Below are 18,403 nucleotides of genomic sequence, written 5' to 3' on the forward strand. Positions count from 1 at the left end.
TCCAGCAACCTGGGGGCAGCTCATGATTGAGAGCAACAGGGTTGGGGGTGTCAGAAGGTACACTTGGGAAAGAATTTGTGTGCAAAGTGCAAACCTGTCCCTTTCTAGGTGTTCAGAATGGTCAGTGATGGTCGCAAACCTTTGGTGTGCTGCTAAGGTATTACCAGCACTTTCCTCACTCATTTGGTAGGAGTAATAATGCTGGCCAGCATCATTAGGTTGCTGTAAAGATTAAAAGATCACATATGTAAGGCATGAATGCAGTGACTGGCACACAGTAGGTACTGCAGAGATGCTGATGCTGCTAAGGCCACTCTAGGCCACTCTTCCCTTTTTCTCCTCTTGGCCATTCTCTGGGGAGAAGAGATTGCAGAGCAATGGGGAGCATAGGTAGCAGCAGGAGCTGAGTGGCTTGCTCTCCATAGTGTCTCTTCAGTCTGGCCTCTGGCTCTATAAAGGTGACCAGGAAAGAAGTGGAGCAGGTCTGAAGGCCACGCTGCCCCCAACTGTGGTGCAGCTTTTTTATAAAGCCATTGACTCAGCTGACGCTGGTGCGTGGTCCAGTCCCATCCCTGCAAAGGGTAAGTAGGAAGGTCACGTGTGGATCAAGACATGGGCGTGATGGAGGTTTGTAGCTCATCAACTCGAAGCCCCACTGAAAAAACGTTACATGTGAAAGCAATGCATGATGTTAGGTTTGTGTTTTCTAAATCTCAAGTTACAGGTGACAAGCATTCTTCCTTCACTGTTAAGGAAATTATGGAGTCATAGTGGGTATTTTCTTCTGATTCTGTGGGGTATCCACATAATGAGGTTTATTGAACTCTGAGACTGGAAGTGTATGATATGTGGCCATGACCTAGAACCTTGGGGACCAGCAGTTCTGAGTGGTCTGTGTCAGCTCTTTTTTTTTTTTTTTTTATTTTATTTATTATTTATGATAGTCACACACACAGAGAGAGAGGCAGAGACACAGGCAGAGGGAGAAGCAGGCTCCATGCACCGGGAGCCTGACGTGGGACTCGATCCCGGGTCTCCAGGATCGCGCCCTTGGCCAAAGGCAGGCGCCAAACCGCTGCGCCACCCAGGGATCCCCCTGTGTCAGCTCTTTGACCAGTATGCACATTTGCCCATTGTCGCATTTTGATTCACAGTCAGGACTTTTAAACAAATCTAATCCTTTACCAATTGGGAAGTTTTGGAAGCTGTCACTTGTGTACTGTACTAAGGCAGATCTTCAGTGAGGTCACCTGGTGACCAGCTGCATTTTCAGAACTTGAAACAGGCCTGATAACACACACCCCAGATCGGAGCAGGAAAATTGGAGGAATGCACTAGGGCTTCCTGTGTTCTCTGTTCTGTTTTTTTGTTTTAGAAAAAACAAAGTGGGACAATCTTTATTAAATACAAAGTTTATTGTAATAACTACACACACCTCAAAAACTTCACGTGGATGGAAAAATTTCGGAAGTTCTCGGGAACTCTAGGTGAGCGGGTTAAAGCAGTGATGGTAGCTTATCTTCTAGTTCGGTCTCCCTGTTTTCTACTTTTCTCGTACGCGTGCCACAACCTGGACTGCTGAGCTGGATGCTCTCCTTCCTCCTGGTCCAGGGACTCAAAGGCTACTTGAGATTGTCCCATGGTGTGATGGCTGGGTGGCATGGCGTGAGGTGGTAAAGCATGCACCCTCTGTTCAGAGCACCCCAGAACCTCTGTTCTCACTCACGCCCTTCCCTTGGTAGGTTTATTAACCCTTGGCTGCATAGACAGCTTTTTTTTTTTTTTTTTCTAAAGAAATTGAGGAGTGACCAAGGTAGCTCATATATACGTTTTGTAACATTATAGTTTTTCTGCAACAGGCACTTTGGCTAGTTTTGTGTTGGACATATAGAAAGTGCTTTAGGAACATGAATGTTGAATTGTGTTAAAGGGGGCATATATATAGTGATTACATGCGGAGTATACTGCTGGGAAGTACATATTTTTTTAAAAGGCACTGGACAAAGTAGATGTCCACGGGATGCCAAACTTGGAAATTTTATGGTGAGGTAGTATATTTATTGTCTGTGGACTGATTTTGTTTTGTGCCAAACGGATTGTCACTAAGCTCTGTGAGAACAAGAACTCTTGTGTTTGCACATGGTGCTCCAGGTCCTGGCTGTGGAAGCTTTCCCCCAAATGTTTGCTGGATGCATGAGTGAATGAGTCCACTATGATTCTGGACAAGAAGGGTGCTAGCTTCTGGCTGTTGGTGGTAGGAACACAACGGAAGAAACACAGTGCCAGCTCATTGGTTATATTAAATGAGATCTGAGCGAGAGATGTTCCTTCAAACGAAGGTCTGTAGGCCCTTTCTGGCTTGCTTGGGACTTTTCGTGACGGGAAACCGGCTTGGTATTTTGGAAGAAGAGCTGTCATCAGTGGTTTCCAGGCTACGCATACCTTCTGGATTGGTTGAGGGCTGAGTACCGTGGTGGAGAACTTTTGTGGGCTTTGGAGTCTGGAAGACCTGTGTTTGAAATGCATCACGGTCACTTTCTAGCTATGTGGACTTGGTGCTGGTTGCTTAATTTCTCATTTGTTTTTTGTTTTTGTTTGTTTGTTTTTAAAGATTTTATTTATGAGAGATACACAGAGAGAGGCACAGACATAGGCAGAGAGAGAAGCAAGCTTCTTACAGGGAACCCGATACGGGACTCGATCCCGCCGGGACTGGGATTCCGCCCTGAGCCAAAGGTAGATGCCCAGCTGCTGGGACACTCAGGTGTCCCTTAATTTCTCATTTGTAATATGGGGGTGGTAATATTTACTCAGAGTTGTGGTATCAAAGCCCCTAGCTCAGAAACTGGTGATAAGTAGGTGCTTAGTATCTGGTATTCCTTGTTAATGTTACTTTATATGTCAATTGATCATTATAGACTTTCACAGTAGGATCTTTCACAGGGTAGAGGTGTGCGGGAAAGGAAGGCAGGGCCAACAGGAAAAGCTGTGCCAACTTGTGCAATCTTCCAGTCCTGCCCTGTATGCTCTCACTAGGTCATTTGTATTTCCAATATAAGCTAGTAGGAACTCTAGTAGGGCTTGGTGTGGCCAGATAGAATGCCATCAAAAAGATGTTTGTCTTCTCTTTTCCTTTTGTGGGTGAATGTGAGCCCCCCACCCCAACTCCCCATTAACCCTACTCATGTTTGTGCCTTTGACTTCCCAGGTCTCCAGGCTTTGGGTTGTCACTGGTTGCTGAGACCACCAATGGCACTTTCCTCAGTGCTGAACTGGCCTCCAACCCTCAGGGCCAGGGAGCAGCAGTGCTTCCGGAGGACCTCGGCAGGAACTGTGCCAAGCTGCTGCTCGAAGAAATCTATAGGGTATGTCCTCAGTCTCTGCAGGTGTGGGAGCGAAGCCATCAGGAAGCAGTTTCTGCTGTTTCTCATTTTCTCCCTTAGCAACTTTCTTCCCTTCCAAGGGCTTAAGCCAAGGAGTTAACTTGTTCCTACCCATTCAGCAGTTTAGCACTAACTAATTTAATGGATTAGGTAAGATAGTCCATCAGTAGAGATCCAGCTCCACTGGTTTGGGATACAGGGCAGGTAAGTTTAATGGGGAGAGGAAGGAACTGGTGGTTTTAAAAAAAAAAAAATTGAAGCATGTTTGGTGGTGATTGGCAGTTGAAGAGCACACATGCCCTGACCAATGCAGGCACTGTCTCTTAATTCCCTGCCTCCCTGCCGTAGGGCAGTGGGGGCTCACTGTTTTCAGATTTTTCAAGAGAAGCTGAAAGTCTGGATTTGTGTGTGACAAATCAGATAGAAAATAATATCCACAGGCTAGATTTTGTAGCGTGCCCTGGAGCACAGAACAATGTCTAGAGAAGGCAGTCCTATGTCTGAGCACGGTAGGTGCTTGGAAAGATCAGAACACGGCGAAAGACAGGACTTCACCAGTTGCCATTCTGCAACTGCAGCTCTGCTGTGGGACACAGCTCAGACCTGTCTGGACCAGCCTGTCCTCCTCGTTGCCCAGAGTCTTTTCTCTGTCAAGCCATATGAACAACATGCCCATGTGCGCACACACACTCACTGTTTCCTGAAGATGGTTGAGGTGAGGGCGCCTGGGTGGCTCAGATGGTTAAGCATCTGCCTTCGGCTCAGGTCATGATCCCAGGTCCTGGGATTGAGCCCCCACGTTGGGTGGGAGAGGAATCCCTGCTCAGCGGGGAGTCTGCCTTTCCCTCTCACTCTGCCCATCCCCCTACTTATCCATACCCTCTCTTGCTCTGTCAAATAAATGAAATCTTAAAAAAATAAAAGATTTATTATTATTTTTTAAAGATAGTTGAGATGACCTAAAAGAAGCAAGGAAGAAATTGGAAGGGAAGGAAGAATGATGGCAGGAAAAAATAAGATGAAGCTGCCTGAAAATATTCTTTAAGATTTCATAGGCTTGATTAGAGGAGAGTCACAAATGTAGCTCCAGGATTTCTGTTACTCTGCACTATCTTTTGCCCTGGTTCCACGTCTGGAAGCTGCAACTTTCCCCTTGACATGCGGAATCCACTCAGGCTTTGAGGGATGCTTCTCTGCTGTGTAGGCGAGGCCTCATGTTCTGGAACTGAGTACTGGTGAGAACTGTGCTCTGATAGTTTGCTACTGGATGGTGTACCATGTTTGTAAACTGTCCTTTCTCTAGCTCAAGAACCCTACATCTCTGCATTTGTGTATTTATTCTCGGTTACTAGACCTCTCTCTGGGTCTTTCTGGGAGTCTCCCAGGGAAGTTTTGCCCTGTTTAAAGCAATAGAAATCACAGGTGAGCCCAGCGAAATAAAACCAGGAAGGCGGGTACAGTGGTGATTTTTCTTTTTTCTTCACTTCTTCCTTTTATCACTGTCATTGATTAATCATTGTGGTAGGGTGACGGCTGGGTCACGGGTATTGATCCTTGTATAGGCCTCATCAAGGGAAACAGCTGATAGACACAATCTACTCTCCCAATCCAAGTCAGCATTCTGGGAAACATGTTATTGGTCACCAGGTGGAACAAGTAAGAATGAACTGTTGCAGAGTTCATTAAGATTTCCAGGTCCTAGATGGCTTTATTTAATGTCCATCTAATTAAAATGAAGACAGAGAAGGTATAACTGTTTTCAGGGGAGTGCTTTCATCTCCTGTGCTCACCATTCAGCTGGAAAGTAGTGGAGGAAGGAACCACCCTGTCACATGACATCCTCCTGGTGGAGGGCAGTCAGGATCTGGCCTCAGAGTTTTTGAGGCTAAGTCAGCCCAAAGTTTGGTGCTAAATTTAGTGGCCTTTTTTCCTTTAATTTTGAAAGACAGGTAGTAACCGGAAGCTGGGGTAAATGATGAAGAGCTTGTTCTGCTTGTGACTTAGTACTGGGTTTGCCATCTAGGTGTGTGTTAGGGAAAATCGCATGTTTTATGGGCAGTCCTTAGCCCCTGTTGACGTGTGCAGAGGTCCCTTCCTTGGTCCTGTGGTGGCTGGCAGACCCTCTCCCTGACCATGGTGGATGCTTCTATCTATTCCCAGTGGACCTGGGTCCCTGGAAGCATCACGTTACAGAGCTGGCCAGTGGGAGCCACACGCACAGCTGGAGTGTGCATTTTATATCCACGTACATAGCAGATGTTATAGGCCTCTGGGTGAAAGCACAGCCAGCCCATCAGTCCATAAGAGAGAAAACATGCAGTCTGGATTAGGTTATTTCATTGTTTCTTTAAACTCCAGTTAGGTTCTATTTTATACCATTTTCTTGTGCCTGGACCATGTTTTTTGTCTTTGTTTTTAATCACCAAGAAAACATCCTTTGTATGTCTATGATCTTTAATTTTTAAAAGGATGAAAATGCTTTATGCATTCATGAATAATTTTTTGAAAGATTTTTATTTATTTATTAGAGAGTAAGCACATGTGCAAGCAGGGGAGTGGGGGAGGGAGAGGAAGAAGCAGACTCCTCCCTGAGCACGGATTCTCATATGGAACTTGATCTCATGACCCCAAGATCATGACCTGAGCCCAAATCAAGAGTTGGACACTTAACCAACTGAGCCACCCCAGCTTCCCTATGAATAACTTTTTTTTTTTTTTTTTAAGATTTTATTTATTTGACAGAGAGAGAGCACAAGCAGGGGGAGCGGCAGGGAGAGGGAGAAGCAGGCTCCTCGCTGAGCAGAGGGCCTGATATGGGGCTTGATCCCAGGACTCTGAGATCATGACCTGAGCCAAAGGCAGACACTTAACCGACTGAGCCACCCAGGTGCCCTATGAATAATTTTTTATAGGTGTGTGATGTGACGTGGTTTAAATGAGTAATAAAAATCCATCCCTTTGAGGGTGTGGCCTTTTTTTTTTTTTTAAACCAGTTTTAATCCTCTGGTCTGATCCTTGCTCCATGTATGTCTCTTCAGTTGCCTGTCCCCCTTGGTTCTGTAGCTGCCTCTGAACTGCCTTTCTCACCTGTTGCCCTCCTTCCTACCACCCACCTCTCCAGCATCTTCTTCAGTTCACGTCTCTCCCAGGGACACTGATCTCATTGTTTCACTCCTGTGTTCAGAGACCTCCAGCTTTTCACTTTCCCAGGATAAAGTCAAAACCCAGTTAGAAGAACCCTACCTCAGTCTGTATTTCTCTCTGCCCGGTAGCTGTCTCGTTCGTCTCCTCCATAGAAAGTGTGCAGCCACTTTTCTTTGGCCTTTTGGCTGTTCCTTGCTGGCCCTGGCTCCATCCTTCCAGCCCCGTCCTCCTGCTCTTCCTTCTGGGGCCACCTCAGATCCCTGTCCCCAAAGCCTCTCTTGGGTGCCAGCTCAGTGACCTCCCTCCTGCCCGCCTTGGCAGCCCCAGTGCCCCCAGCCCCCAGCTACTGTGTAGCGCTGACTCCCCTTGTATTGTCTCTGTTCCTGCTCCTGTCTCATCTCCGCAGTTAGATCGAAGCCACTTAGTACAGGGTCTGGACCTTGTCCCTTGGGGGTGGCTCCACTTTGCCCTCTGTGGTGTCCTGTGCACAGACTCTAGCATATTGATTGCACTAATATATTGGTCCAGCACATCTTAGAAATCAGGGAGAATGGTAGAAAAGCAGCACTGTGGTAAGAAGGAGAGATGGAGGAGAACAGTTGAATTTTAGATAGTTGGGGCAGCTTGGGTGGCTCAGCGGTTTAGCACTGCCTTCAGCCCAGGGCCTGATCCTGGAGACCGGGGATTGAGTCCCGCATCGGGCTTCCTGCATGGAGCCTGCTTCTCCCTCTGCCTGTGTCTCTACCTCTCTCTGTGTCTCTCATGAATAAATAAATAAAATCTTTAAAAAAATGAATTTTAGACAGTTGTGAAAGGGAGTAAGTTCTGTAAGACAGAGTTTCGTTGGGCCTCCTGTTCTCCATGGGTCACGTTTTCCTTTTCAGATGGAAATATATAAGCTAACACTTCTTGTCTTAGACTTTGCTAAATGAGATAAATATTGTCCTGTAATATCTCTGGTAGTTTGGGAAGAGCAGTGGGTTTTTGTAAGGCCTAGCTGTAGCATAAAGTCCCTTATTTTCTGACTCCATGGTCACAGGTGAAGTCTGACAGCAGAGAATGGATATCTGTGCCTGAGAACTCACTTAGTCCCTACCCCACATGCACTCAGAAAAAGGACGGTGCGTACCCACAGATGCAACAGTGGGTGGCTCCCTGTTCCCTTCCCAGTCTGAGAGCTTTGCCTTGGCCAGGCATGTGCCATGCTTAGAAACTGAGTGTCTTACTGTGAGGCTTAAAAAATACATGGAGATCCAGGGTCACCCTGCTTTCACTGTGTACCATATAAGTTTGAATTGTTTTAAATCAAGTTCTCACAGGTAGGATGATGAGAAATAAAGACACTTTTAAGGGCACAAATATCAACAGCCGTGACACACATACCTGCAGAAGCAAAATGGCAGAAATGGTGGAGAAATTCAAGAATGAAAGAAGAAAGGCAACCAAAGCAGTTGTGTTCTGATATAGAGGAAAAGGAAGGAAAGATGGGGGAAATAATCTATAAGCCGTGAGAAGTAGTTCTCCAGTGTTAAGGACACACAGAGAGACAGGAAGCTTCTGGAACATGGCCAACAGTTCCTGAGTATAACAGAACGTGTGTGTAGGTGAGACCCATGGAAGCTGATGGTCTGTCCACGTCATTAGCCATGGTGCTCCGTGACAGGTCACAGTGTGAGAGCCCTAGGTAATTAACCTTACGTTGCCTAGAACCGATGATGCGTTTTTGCTTGTATGTCCTGCTGCTGCTTTAATTACAAAGGCAAGGTTTCATCCTTCACCAGATGCAATTCAGTAAGCATGGGTGTCTGTTCATTCACATAGTCTCTGCAATTATAGTCGTTTTTATTAACTCTTACTTTCACTCCCTAAAATTAGTTGGTATGAGGATTACTCTGAAAAGAGCTGCCTCCTGTTTTATTACTGCTTGAACTTTGTGGTCTGCTCTTCCGCGGTTCTGATTTTCTGGGTATCTGAGGTTGTTCCTTCCCTCTGGTCTGTTGGTTTTCCATTTTCTGGTTGGTACAATGATTAATCTTTAAAGCATTTGTGTTTACAGGGTGGATGTGTGGACTCAACCAACCAAAGCCTGGCTTTGTTGCTCATGACCCTTGGACAGCAGGATGTTTCCAAAGTCCTGCTGGGACCTCTCTCTCCCTACACGTGAGTTGTTTCCCTTCGGCCTTGCTATTGGTCCAGGTTAATCCTCCAGTTGCACAAAATGACCCCGTGGCTCACACAGCTTGTCATTGTGAACACCTGCTGGTACCAATGGTTAAGGAGGCAGAGGTTGTCACCCTAAGCCTGCTGTTGAACAAGGATTTTGCTTTCCGTTCCTTCTTGTAGCTTCATCATACCTGTGTCATTCCCATGTCATCAGAACCACATGATAAATACTGGGCTTTTGTCCATGCCTTCGATTTTGTTTCCAGGCAAACTGCTGGTTCTGTTGCAGCTTGGATTTTGTTATTAGTTTTTTAAATCCCCCTTTTCCTTCACTGTGATAAAGAGGACTGACCGTCTTTTTATCCAAGAAGGTAGGGTATGAGCTGGCCGGAAAGATGAAGGAAGAGGCAGAGTTTATAGTCATGCTGCTGGACTAGTGGGGAACTACGATGGTGAGTTTGAGGCCCCGGGTATCACCCGAAGTTGACTGCTTACGGGGGCTTCCGTCATCAACAGCAGAATAGAGGCAGCCTGTCCCACTGACAGGAACAGCCTGTGAGCGCTGACATTGTGTGCAGGCATGTCTACTTAGGTCACTGCCTGATTCTCTGGGCGGCCGTGCTGGGCAGAGATGCTCAGGTAGACTCGAGACTGAACTGTCCTTTTTCGGTTATCATGGTACCGATGCTGTATATCTGAAAGGTACAGTACTGTGATAACTGAAGAATGGTGGTGCCATCACGTGGGGAAGAGGCCAGCGCTGCCACGGGCTGCCACGCCTCCCGCCACGGCTCAGGAGCTTGAAAGACATTCTTAAGGAGGCTTTTTTGGGGGGGAGATTGTTTTGGAACAAGTTGATATTGTTTTGGAACAAGTTGATTGGAGTCCATTGTGTTAACAGAGGGAGATGACTGATTAGCAGGAGTGTGCTGAGGACCACGCTGTCTCCCTATAACGTGTGTAAAGTATTTTGCAGCACAGGAAACCTGAAATTGAGTCCATGACACACAAAACACCAGGAATCCGCATGGCTCCAGGCAGCAATTAGAGAGGGAGTCAGGGCTGAGGGGACAGCACCCTGAGTGCAGAGATGTACTTCCCACGGGGAGTTTGCTGGAAGCAGCTCCTTTCCGCTGGTTAGCGGCTCTCACTGCTGCGGCTTCGCTGGCCTCTACTCTGGGGCAGCCAAGGGCCTGGCCGCTCACACAGCATGAGGCTGTGTCTAGAAATGTGTGTGGTCGTCGGGCATGGGGTTTGGCAGAACAGTATGTGAAAAATGGAATGTATATTTTTATTTTTCCTTGACAGTTTGTTTTGTCTTTCTTTCTTTCTTTCTTTCTTTCTTTCTTTCTTTCTTTCTTTCTTTCTTTCTTTTTCTTTTTCTCTTTCTTTCTTTCTTTCTTTCTTCTTTCTTTCTTTCTTTCTTTCTTTTTTTGCTTTTGGAGATTTTTTTTTTCTTCATTTGGCTCTGGGGCCTTTATATTATAATCTTTTCAAGTCCGCAGTCCGTGTGGAGATGGTCAAGATGTGACTGGACATTTTTAAAAGTTCCTGTGTCCTCCTCAACTCACTCCTCACCAGACATTGATTGCAGTGTCCTATCCTGTCCTCCAGAGACCTTGCCTAAAATTACAGCGTCTCCTGGGAAAACAAGTGGTCTGTTCTGAATAGAGCTTTAGAGGAGGAGACAAATTGCAAAATTACGTGTTTTGAGACTTGCGGCTAGGCCTTATAGGACATTTGTCCTCTGGATTACCTGCGTCCCAGGGCTTCACGTAAAAGGAGGCTGCCATGGTGGGGGAATGGGCAGCTTGGCACAGGGGTGGGAGTTTGGAGCTTATCTTTGGAAGCTGTATCTGTTTGGCACCCTTTTTGCTGTTATCACCATGGAAGGTTCCAGTAGCCCAGAGTGATGAAGGGGCCCGATAAACGAGTTAATATTGTATTTGCATACAGTGAATGGGGGAAAGGAACAGAATCCATAATCAGGACGATCATACTTGGGGGAACCATTTGTCCTTGGATTTAAGAGCTTTTGAGATCAAACCATCACACTTATTTTTATGAGCAGTTAAAGTCATAAAAAACCTGTTCTCTGCACCACCAGGTTTCCAACGACAACCAGAAGCAAGACCCTCTTTGGTTTAAAGAAATTTATTCCGACACTTCACACATTTTGATTTTTATAAATAGCTTTTTAAATGTCTGTTTACAGAGCACTGGGATTAAGGAAGATGTTTTTTCTTGCAGTGTTGCTTTCAAATCCTTTCTGGAAAATAAGGATCTCTGTGTTCTTCTCTTCTTTTCCTCTTCCTCTGTCTTCAGGAGATTGCTGCTGGTGGTTTTCTGTATTTCTTGAAAACCTATGTCTGTATGTGTGAAATTCTTCAGGAAGGCCGGAGAGATTTTTTTCAGTAGAATAAAATAGTATTGGATGGCATGCTAGTATGTGTGGAATCTATTTCTGTTGCATTTATTGAATTTTAGATGGTTAGTTGGTGACAGTGGTTTTGCCTTCCCCTCAAAAAGCTTAACTTCAGAGGTTAGGGGAGGATTTATACTTCATTTAAAAGCATGGTGAACAGCAAGAAAAATAAATCTTAATGAGCGTCTTATTTTTTTTAAGATTTTATTTATTTATTTGACAGAGAGAGAGAGTGCATAAGTAGGCAGCGCGGCAGGCAGAGGGAGAAGCAGACTCCTTGCTGAGCAGGGGGCCCGATACAGGATTCCATTCCAGGACCCTGGGATCATGACCTGAGCTGAAGGCAGATGCTTAACTGACTGAGCCACCCAGGTGCCCCTAATGAGCATCTTAATTAGCACTTTTGGAAATTGTTCATGATTAGAGGCTGCAGTCACCAGAGCATGGTGCATTCTGTGGGTGCACAGGCCTTAGGGTCCTGCCTACCTAGATTTCAGTTCTGGCTCTGTCCTGGAGCTCGGGAGACTATGGACTAGGCATGGAGCACCTCTGAGCGTCTGTCTCGTCACTAGAGATGGTGAATGGTCCTGAAGTCGTGGGTTTTTAGAGATGGAGTGAGGCTTGATCGGAATTGGGTACTCCGCCCTCCTGGTGTGCAGTGCGCCTCACAGAGCTCCGCTGATGCCAAATGCTGGGGTTCCTGCCTAGGCGTCCCCTCAGCCTGGGAGGCTGAGTTTCCTGGTGAGGTCACTTTGGACACCAGGAGGCTTAGTTAACTTGGTTTGGGTGTTCTCGGGCCTGAAGTCAATGTAAATTGTCCACTTGGCTATTTCTAAATCTGTATTCATTATGACCAACTTCCTGCAGTCATGTTACTAAATAAACCACACATATCTTATTTACTATTCCCCAGAATTCTGTAGGGTCAGTTTATTTAATGAACACTTAACAGGGTTTACTGTTGTCCAGGTGTTGTTTTAGGTGCTTTAAAAAGACGAACTCACTTAGTTTTCATGATAACCCTATGAGGGCGATAGAGGCAGGTAGGTATTTATTCTTCATGCTCCATTTTACAGGTGAGGGGGTTGAGGCATGGAGAGGTCGAATCATGTGCCCTGGGGCACACAGGTCAGCCAGTGGGTTCTGACCAAGAGTCTCGTCCAGAGTCCTTGCTTCCCTGACGCATAGTGCTCTTGTGTAAGACCTGGGATTCCGTCCATGTTGCTGGACTCCAGACACCTCCCTGCCTCAGGCCGAGTGCCATGCTGCATCTTTTCAGAGAGTCCTCGTTTCAAATTCTGCTGTAAAATGATCTCTGTCTATCTTTAGTTAGAAGTCTAAAATAAACCATGCCACTTTGTTTTTTCTCTCACTTTAATAAATGACCTTTTTCCAGTGCTTATGAAGTGCTGGGGAGCAAGAGCCCAGTGTCCTTGCTGAGAGCGCCCGGGGTGGGGGGGACTGTTGGTTCCCCCAGTCTGCAGCACCGAAGGGGAGAACACCAGGCTGCTCAGGCTCCCTTGCTTAGCTGCAGCCTGCAAGCTTCTGCAGCCCCCTCTGCCTTCCATCTGCGGAGTGCTTGAAGTCCTGCGAAGCCCTGTCACTCTTATTACGCTTTTTACCCCAGGATGTGTTTGGCATATGGGAAAAGCAAGTGATAGCCTAACTTTTTAGATGAAAATGGTGAAGTAGTTAAATACGGTTATAAAGGCAGCAGGAAGCAGAGAGTTAGGCTAGGGGAGATGTAGGTCCCAGGCTGAGTTTGGCGAACTCACTGTGAGCATTCATTCTTGGAACAGAGGTCAGTGGGCTTTGGGAAAGCCACTGTCTGGCAGGAAAAGCACCACTGATGTATTTTTTTAAAAGCTGGCGTGTCATGACTATGAGGCCTCATTGAGCAGATTGTCTTCCCACCCCCTGAACCTTCCCCTCCACTTCCAGAGCAAGGCCCTAGGCCTCAGAGGCAGGTAACCCTAGTACCGAAGTGACTTTGGTGGAGCAGGAGGTGGGACCCCCTGTTGGGTTTTGTGTCCTTGGAGCTGCTGAGAGAGGGCTCCCTGTCTCAGGATGCTGTCATCCTGTCTGTGTCGGGCTTTAGAAGGATGACCTGGTGAGAGGGCAGTGGTTAAGGGGTGGGCCGGGCCCCCTGAAAAGTCCCGGGCAGTCAGGTTCAATGGGCAAGCCCAGTGGCCTTCCCCTGTTGACCAACAGTGTTGGTGGGAACAACCCACTCTTTGAAAATACATAAGAAAAATGATCTCTGTGCTCTGGAATTCTCTGAAAGCTGCTCGTCAGAGGGACTAAAGGCTAAAAGTAGGTTTTCGGTTTTGTTTTTTGGAAAACAAATAGTTTTTTCCTGAACAACAACAAAAAAGCTAAAGATACAGTTGTTTAAAGCCAGGAGTTCGAACCCTTCACACAGGAGCTGAATAGAAAGAGTTCCACGTGCCTAAAATAAAATGATCTGCACTGTTCAGGTCATCCCTATGCTCCACCGAGGGCCAGAGTCACTGTCAGCGTGCCACAGGTCTGCTTTCTGTGTGGCTCTGTGCTTGTGTCCAAGGAGCAGGGGCCACAATGCAGTGAGGTGCTGGGGGGGGAGGGAGAGGCAGGGGTCAGTGTGGGCTGGGGGGGGTAGGGAGGGGCAGAGGGCAGTGGGGGCAGGGAGCAGTGTGGTGCTGGGGGCATGGGAAGGGGCAGAGGACAGTGGGCTGGGGGGGTGGAAAGGGGCAGGGGGGCAGTGTGGGCTGAGGGTGGAAAGGGGCAGGGGGCAGTGTGGGCTGAGGGTGGAAAGGAGCTGGGGACAGTGTGGGCTGGGGGTGGGAAGGGGCAGGGGCAGTGTGGGCTGAGGGGTGGGAAGGGGCAGGGGGCAGTGTGATGCTGGGGGCGTGGTTAGGGGCAGGGGGGCAGTGTAGTCCCAGCACAGGGCGGCGGTGGGGAAGGCGGGGGATGTGAACTGGAAGGTAAGGTCGTAGGTGGGGCCGCAGCCCAGGGGAGGGCTGGCCTCAGCGCCCAAGTGAGGTGCTGAATTCCTTCAGGAAGGGTATGTTGGTCCAAGGTTCTTTCTCTGTTTCGGGAGAGTGGGAGGGGGTGGGTGCATGGAAACCTCCTGTCAGTCCCCCACACAGACTTCCTCAGACAGGCAGAGGGGCTGGCTGAACGGCTTGTGAGACGTGAAACCAACTTTGCTTTTCCTCGCCTTTCCAAAGGCTACAAACACCTGAGGCTGCAAATACATGGGCTGTACACTCAGCCTGTGTTTCTCCATCCTCGTCGGGGAGCTGGGGGCACACAAAGGCCCCTGGGGGTTCTGCCAGCTGCAGAGGGCGTGTGGGGTTTCCAGCACAGTCCACCGATTGACACAGCATGGCAGGCTGAGGAGGTTGGGGAGGCTGGGGAGGCTGCAGAGCCGGGGAGGTGGGAAGGTTGGGAGGTGTGAGAGGCTGGGGAGGCTGCAGAGGTGAGGAGGCTGGGGAGGTGGGGAGGCAAGTATGCCCCTGCTGGAGCCCAGGCCCACAGAACAGCTGTTTCTCCTCGGAGCACAACCAGGGGAGCGATGGTGGTTTGCTGCCAGCTGGAAGCTTGGCCCGCAGATGTAAATTGTGGGTTTGATGTGTTTGTTTTCTCCCCTGGGACAGGGTGGGGGACGTGGTAAGGCGGGGCAGAGAGTGAGACACTGCAGATTTCAGTTGGCAAGGCAGGCAGGGGAGGATCTGGCTTACTTCACTGCTGAGGATGGGGACGTCCCTTGTCAAGGTCCCGAGACCTCAGCACTGTTCCCCAGCTGCTGGAAGAGCACCCGCAGGGGAAGTGGACTTCGCGGTAGACACGGTCTTTACCCTGGAGGGGCTCTAACTGTGAGTGTGTGTGGGGGGGACAGAAGCAAGTAATTACAGACACTGTAAGTAATTACAGACACTGTGAGTAGAACCAGGAACGCTGGGGAACCAGAGGCTGTTCCATAGGAGGTGCCCAGGGGATGTGACATCGCAGATGGAGATGGAGAGGGAGCGGGGAAAGTGAGAGACATTTCTATGAGCCTGCCCTACGCACCAGAACTACCGTCCAGGGTACCTGCTGTTTCTTCTCTTAGCCCCTGGTGTGCTGGTCACCAGCCAGATGGGGTGCCAGCTTGTTCCATCCCCTTTGCTCTCCTCTGGAGATGGAAGGACAGAGGGACAGAAGGGGCAGGAAGTTCACCGCAGCGGGCTTCCTGCTCATTTGGGTACATGCTGCGTGAGGGCGGAAGCCAGGTTCAGTACTTCTGAATTTCCCAAACATTACATATATTTATTCATTTTAAAAAGCTGGATTGAGATAGAATTCACATACCACCCACTTTACCCATTTAAAGTACACAGTTCAGGGGTGTGTGGGTGGCTGAGTTAAGCATTCAACGGTTTCTGTTTTGGCTCAGGTCATGATCTCAGGGTTGTGGGATTGAGCCCCATGAGGGCCCCCACTCAGGTGGGGCCCTCTGCCCCTGCCCCTCCTACACACACATGTGCGCACTCTCTCAAATAAATAAATCTGAAAAAAAAAAGTGTACATTTTGGTGGTTTTTAGTATATTCACCAAGTTGTGTAATTATAACCACAGTTTTAGAACAACTATAATTTGAGAACATGTTCACCACCATAGGAAGAAAAACCCTTTGCGCATTCATAGTGGTTTCCTCTCCTTCCCACCCACCCCCCACCATGGCCCTGGGCAACCACTGATCTGCTTTCTGCCCCTACGATCCCCCTCTTTTGCACATTCTATATAAATAGACTCCTACAACATGTGTTTTTTTGTGACTGGCTTCTTTTACTCAGCATGATGTCTTCAAAGTTCATCCTGCTATAGCGTATGTCAGTACTTCTTTTCGAGGCTGAATAATACTCCATTGTACGGACACTCCGCATTTTGGTTATCCATTCTTTGCTTGACGGGCATGTGGATTGTTTCTGCTTTTCTAGCTGTTATGAATAATGTTATCACGGATGTTTGTGTCAAGCTTTTGTGTAGGTGTAGGTTTCATTTCTCTTGTGTGTCTACCTCTACCTAAGAGGGGGATGATTGGATCATGTGGTATATCTTGATTTAATAGTTAACTGCCAGACTGTTTTCCACAGGCCACACTGTATTAACATTCCAACCGCAGTGTTGAGGGGTCTGATTGCTTCCCATCTTCACCCAGACATGTGAGGTCTCTCTTTTTGATTGTAGCCGTTCTGAGGGGTGTGAAGTGGGATCTCTTAGTGGTTTTGGTTGTCACTTTCCTAATGACTAAAGATGTTGAGCATCTTTTCAGATCCTTTGCCTGTCTTTAGTTGGATTATTTGGCTTTTTTAATATTGAGTTTAGAGTTCTTTATATATTCTTAATGCCAGACTCTTACCAGATACATGACTTGCAAATATTTTTTTTTCATCCTGGGAGTTGTGGATCCCTTTGTGGATCCCCATCCTTTCTTTATTTCCTTGATAGTGTTTGTTGATGCACAAAAGGTTTTAATTTTGGTGAAGTCCGATTTACCTGTTTTTTCTTTTATCACTGTGCTTTAGGTGTTGTATTTAAGAAACCAGTGTCTAGCCTAAGATCGTGAGGATTTTCTCCTGTGTTTCCTTCTGTGAGTTTCATGTTTTAGCTGTTAAATTGAGGGCCTTAGTCCATTTTGAGTTAATGTTTGTGTATGATGTGAGGAAAGGGCCCAGCTTCATCGTTTTGCCTGTGTAATTGTTTCAGCAGCATTTGTTGAAAACATTGTTCTTTCCCCATTGAATTATCTTGGCACCCTTTTTGAAAATCAGTTCACCATAAATGTGGGTTTATTTCTTGGTTCTCAGCTCTTTCCCATTGGTCTTTATGTCCAGAGGCAGTATTTTGAAAGCTCCTCAGGTGATTCCATGTGTAGGCAGGGCTAGAACCATCTGGCTAGGGTTGGGAGTTTGGATGTTTCAGTTGGGAGGCAGCAGGATTGCTGGATTGCTGGGTTGCTGGTTCCTTCGTCATAGAGAGCCAGCCCATTTGTTTTTAACTAAACCAGTGTTCCCAAACTTGCCTGATGAAGAATCACCAGGGATACTTGTTACAGTCGATTTCTGGGGAAGACACTGGGGAGACGGCCTGGTTAAGGGATGGGGAGGGGCCGTCTTTGTGTTGGCCTATGCTTTCAAGCTCTACTATGTGGACCCTTGCTCCCTACCAGTTGTTAGTTGAGTAGAACCTTTCAGGAACTTGTGTGTTTAATGAATTCTCTAGGGGAGTCTTATGGTGGGCCAGCTGAGGAGACACTGAATCAGCTAGGCCCAACCTATAGAAGCCTGCTTACCTGTGCCATGGTCCTTCCATAGAATTGCTGTTCCCACAATGATGTTGGGATGGGATGATGTCTATCATTCTTTTTTTTTTTTTTAAGATTTTATTTATTCATGAGAGACACAGAGAGAGAGAGAGAGAGAGAGGTTGAGGCACAGGCAGAGGGAGAAGCAGGCTCCATGCAGGGAGCCCGACATGGGACTCAATCCTGAGTCTCCAGGATCAGGCCCTGGGCTGAAGGTGGCGCTAAACCGCTGAGCCACCCGGGCTACCCCATCATTCTGTCTTAAAGGAGATGACGAGGAGCAGCCCTGTGAAACTCCTTGTCACGGTTACCCTGAGCCCCTCCCTGCCCACCTTGTCTAATATGCCTGCCACACACACACAAATACTGTTAGACCCACATTTCTTCACATGCCCCTGCCTTGTTTACTAGATTTAAATTTCCATAGTACCTTTAAAGAGTATTGAACTTGTCTACCCCACTAGATTGAAAACTTCCTGAGACACAAGGGATTTTTTTTGTTGATTGCAACATCCTCAGCACCAAGAACAGTGCTTGGTACAAGCTAGGACACACTCAGTAAACGTGTGTTGAATGAATAGAAAGATTTTATTGAGGTTGAGAAGCGAAGAAATCTGCTTTTGGCATCTGCTTGGTCTTACATCATGATGCTGTGAGTCACAGGAGTACGTGTTTCTCTCTCTACGTGAGCTGCTCAAAGACTAATGCTGGATTTATGTCCACTTGAACTGCTCGGGGCCTAATGACTTATGTGTCATGTACTAACCTCGGACCTTTTAAAAATTAATTTATCTTGTATTGTGTGAATCTCTGTAAGCTCTAAATCACCTTTGGAAACTGGCAAGCTGTGAATAAATACTATTTAATGAGCCTTAATGAGAAGTTCTTAATTTCAGATATTCTTGATCTGTGGAAGTGAAGGCTTGGGTTCTAGGTGGGGGAAGGAGAACTTTTTTTGAA

The 18,403-nt window shown here is 47.3% G+C and overlaps 1 protein-coding gene across 4 annotated transcripts in view; it reads left to right on the forward strand.

Moving 5' to 3' along the window:
• The window catches only part of RCL1 (RNA terminal phosphate cyclase like 1), a 57,859-nt gene that overhangs the window by 38,633 nt on the left and 823 nt on the right, over positions 1–18,403 (forward strand). For 3 of the 4 annotated variants that reach the window (XM_077909254.1, XM_077909270.1, XM_077909280.1), the window contains 2 exons: positions 3,209–3,365; positions 8,584–8,687. In XM_077909254.1, the coding sequence (XP_077765380.1) occupies positions 3,209–3,365; positions 8,584–8,687 (261 nt within the window). The remainder of the gene's footprint in view (positions 1–3,208; positions 3,366–8,583; positions 8,688–18,403) is intronic. The other variant, XM_077909263.1, reaches the window with a different exon arrangement.

The sequence above is a fragment of the Canis aureus genome, chromosome 1, assembly GCF_053574225.1.
Source record: "Canis aureus isolate CA01 chromosome 1, VMU_Caureus_v.1.0, whole genome shotgun sequence".
Lineage (NCBI taxonomy): Eukaryota > Metazoa > Chordata > Mammalia > Carnivora > Canidae > Canis > Canis aureus.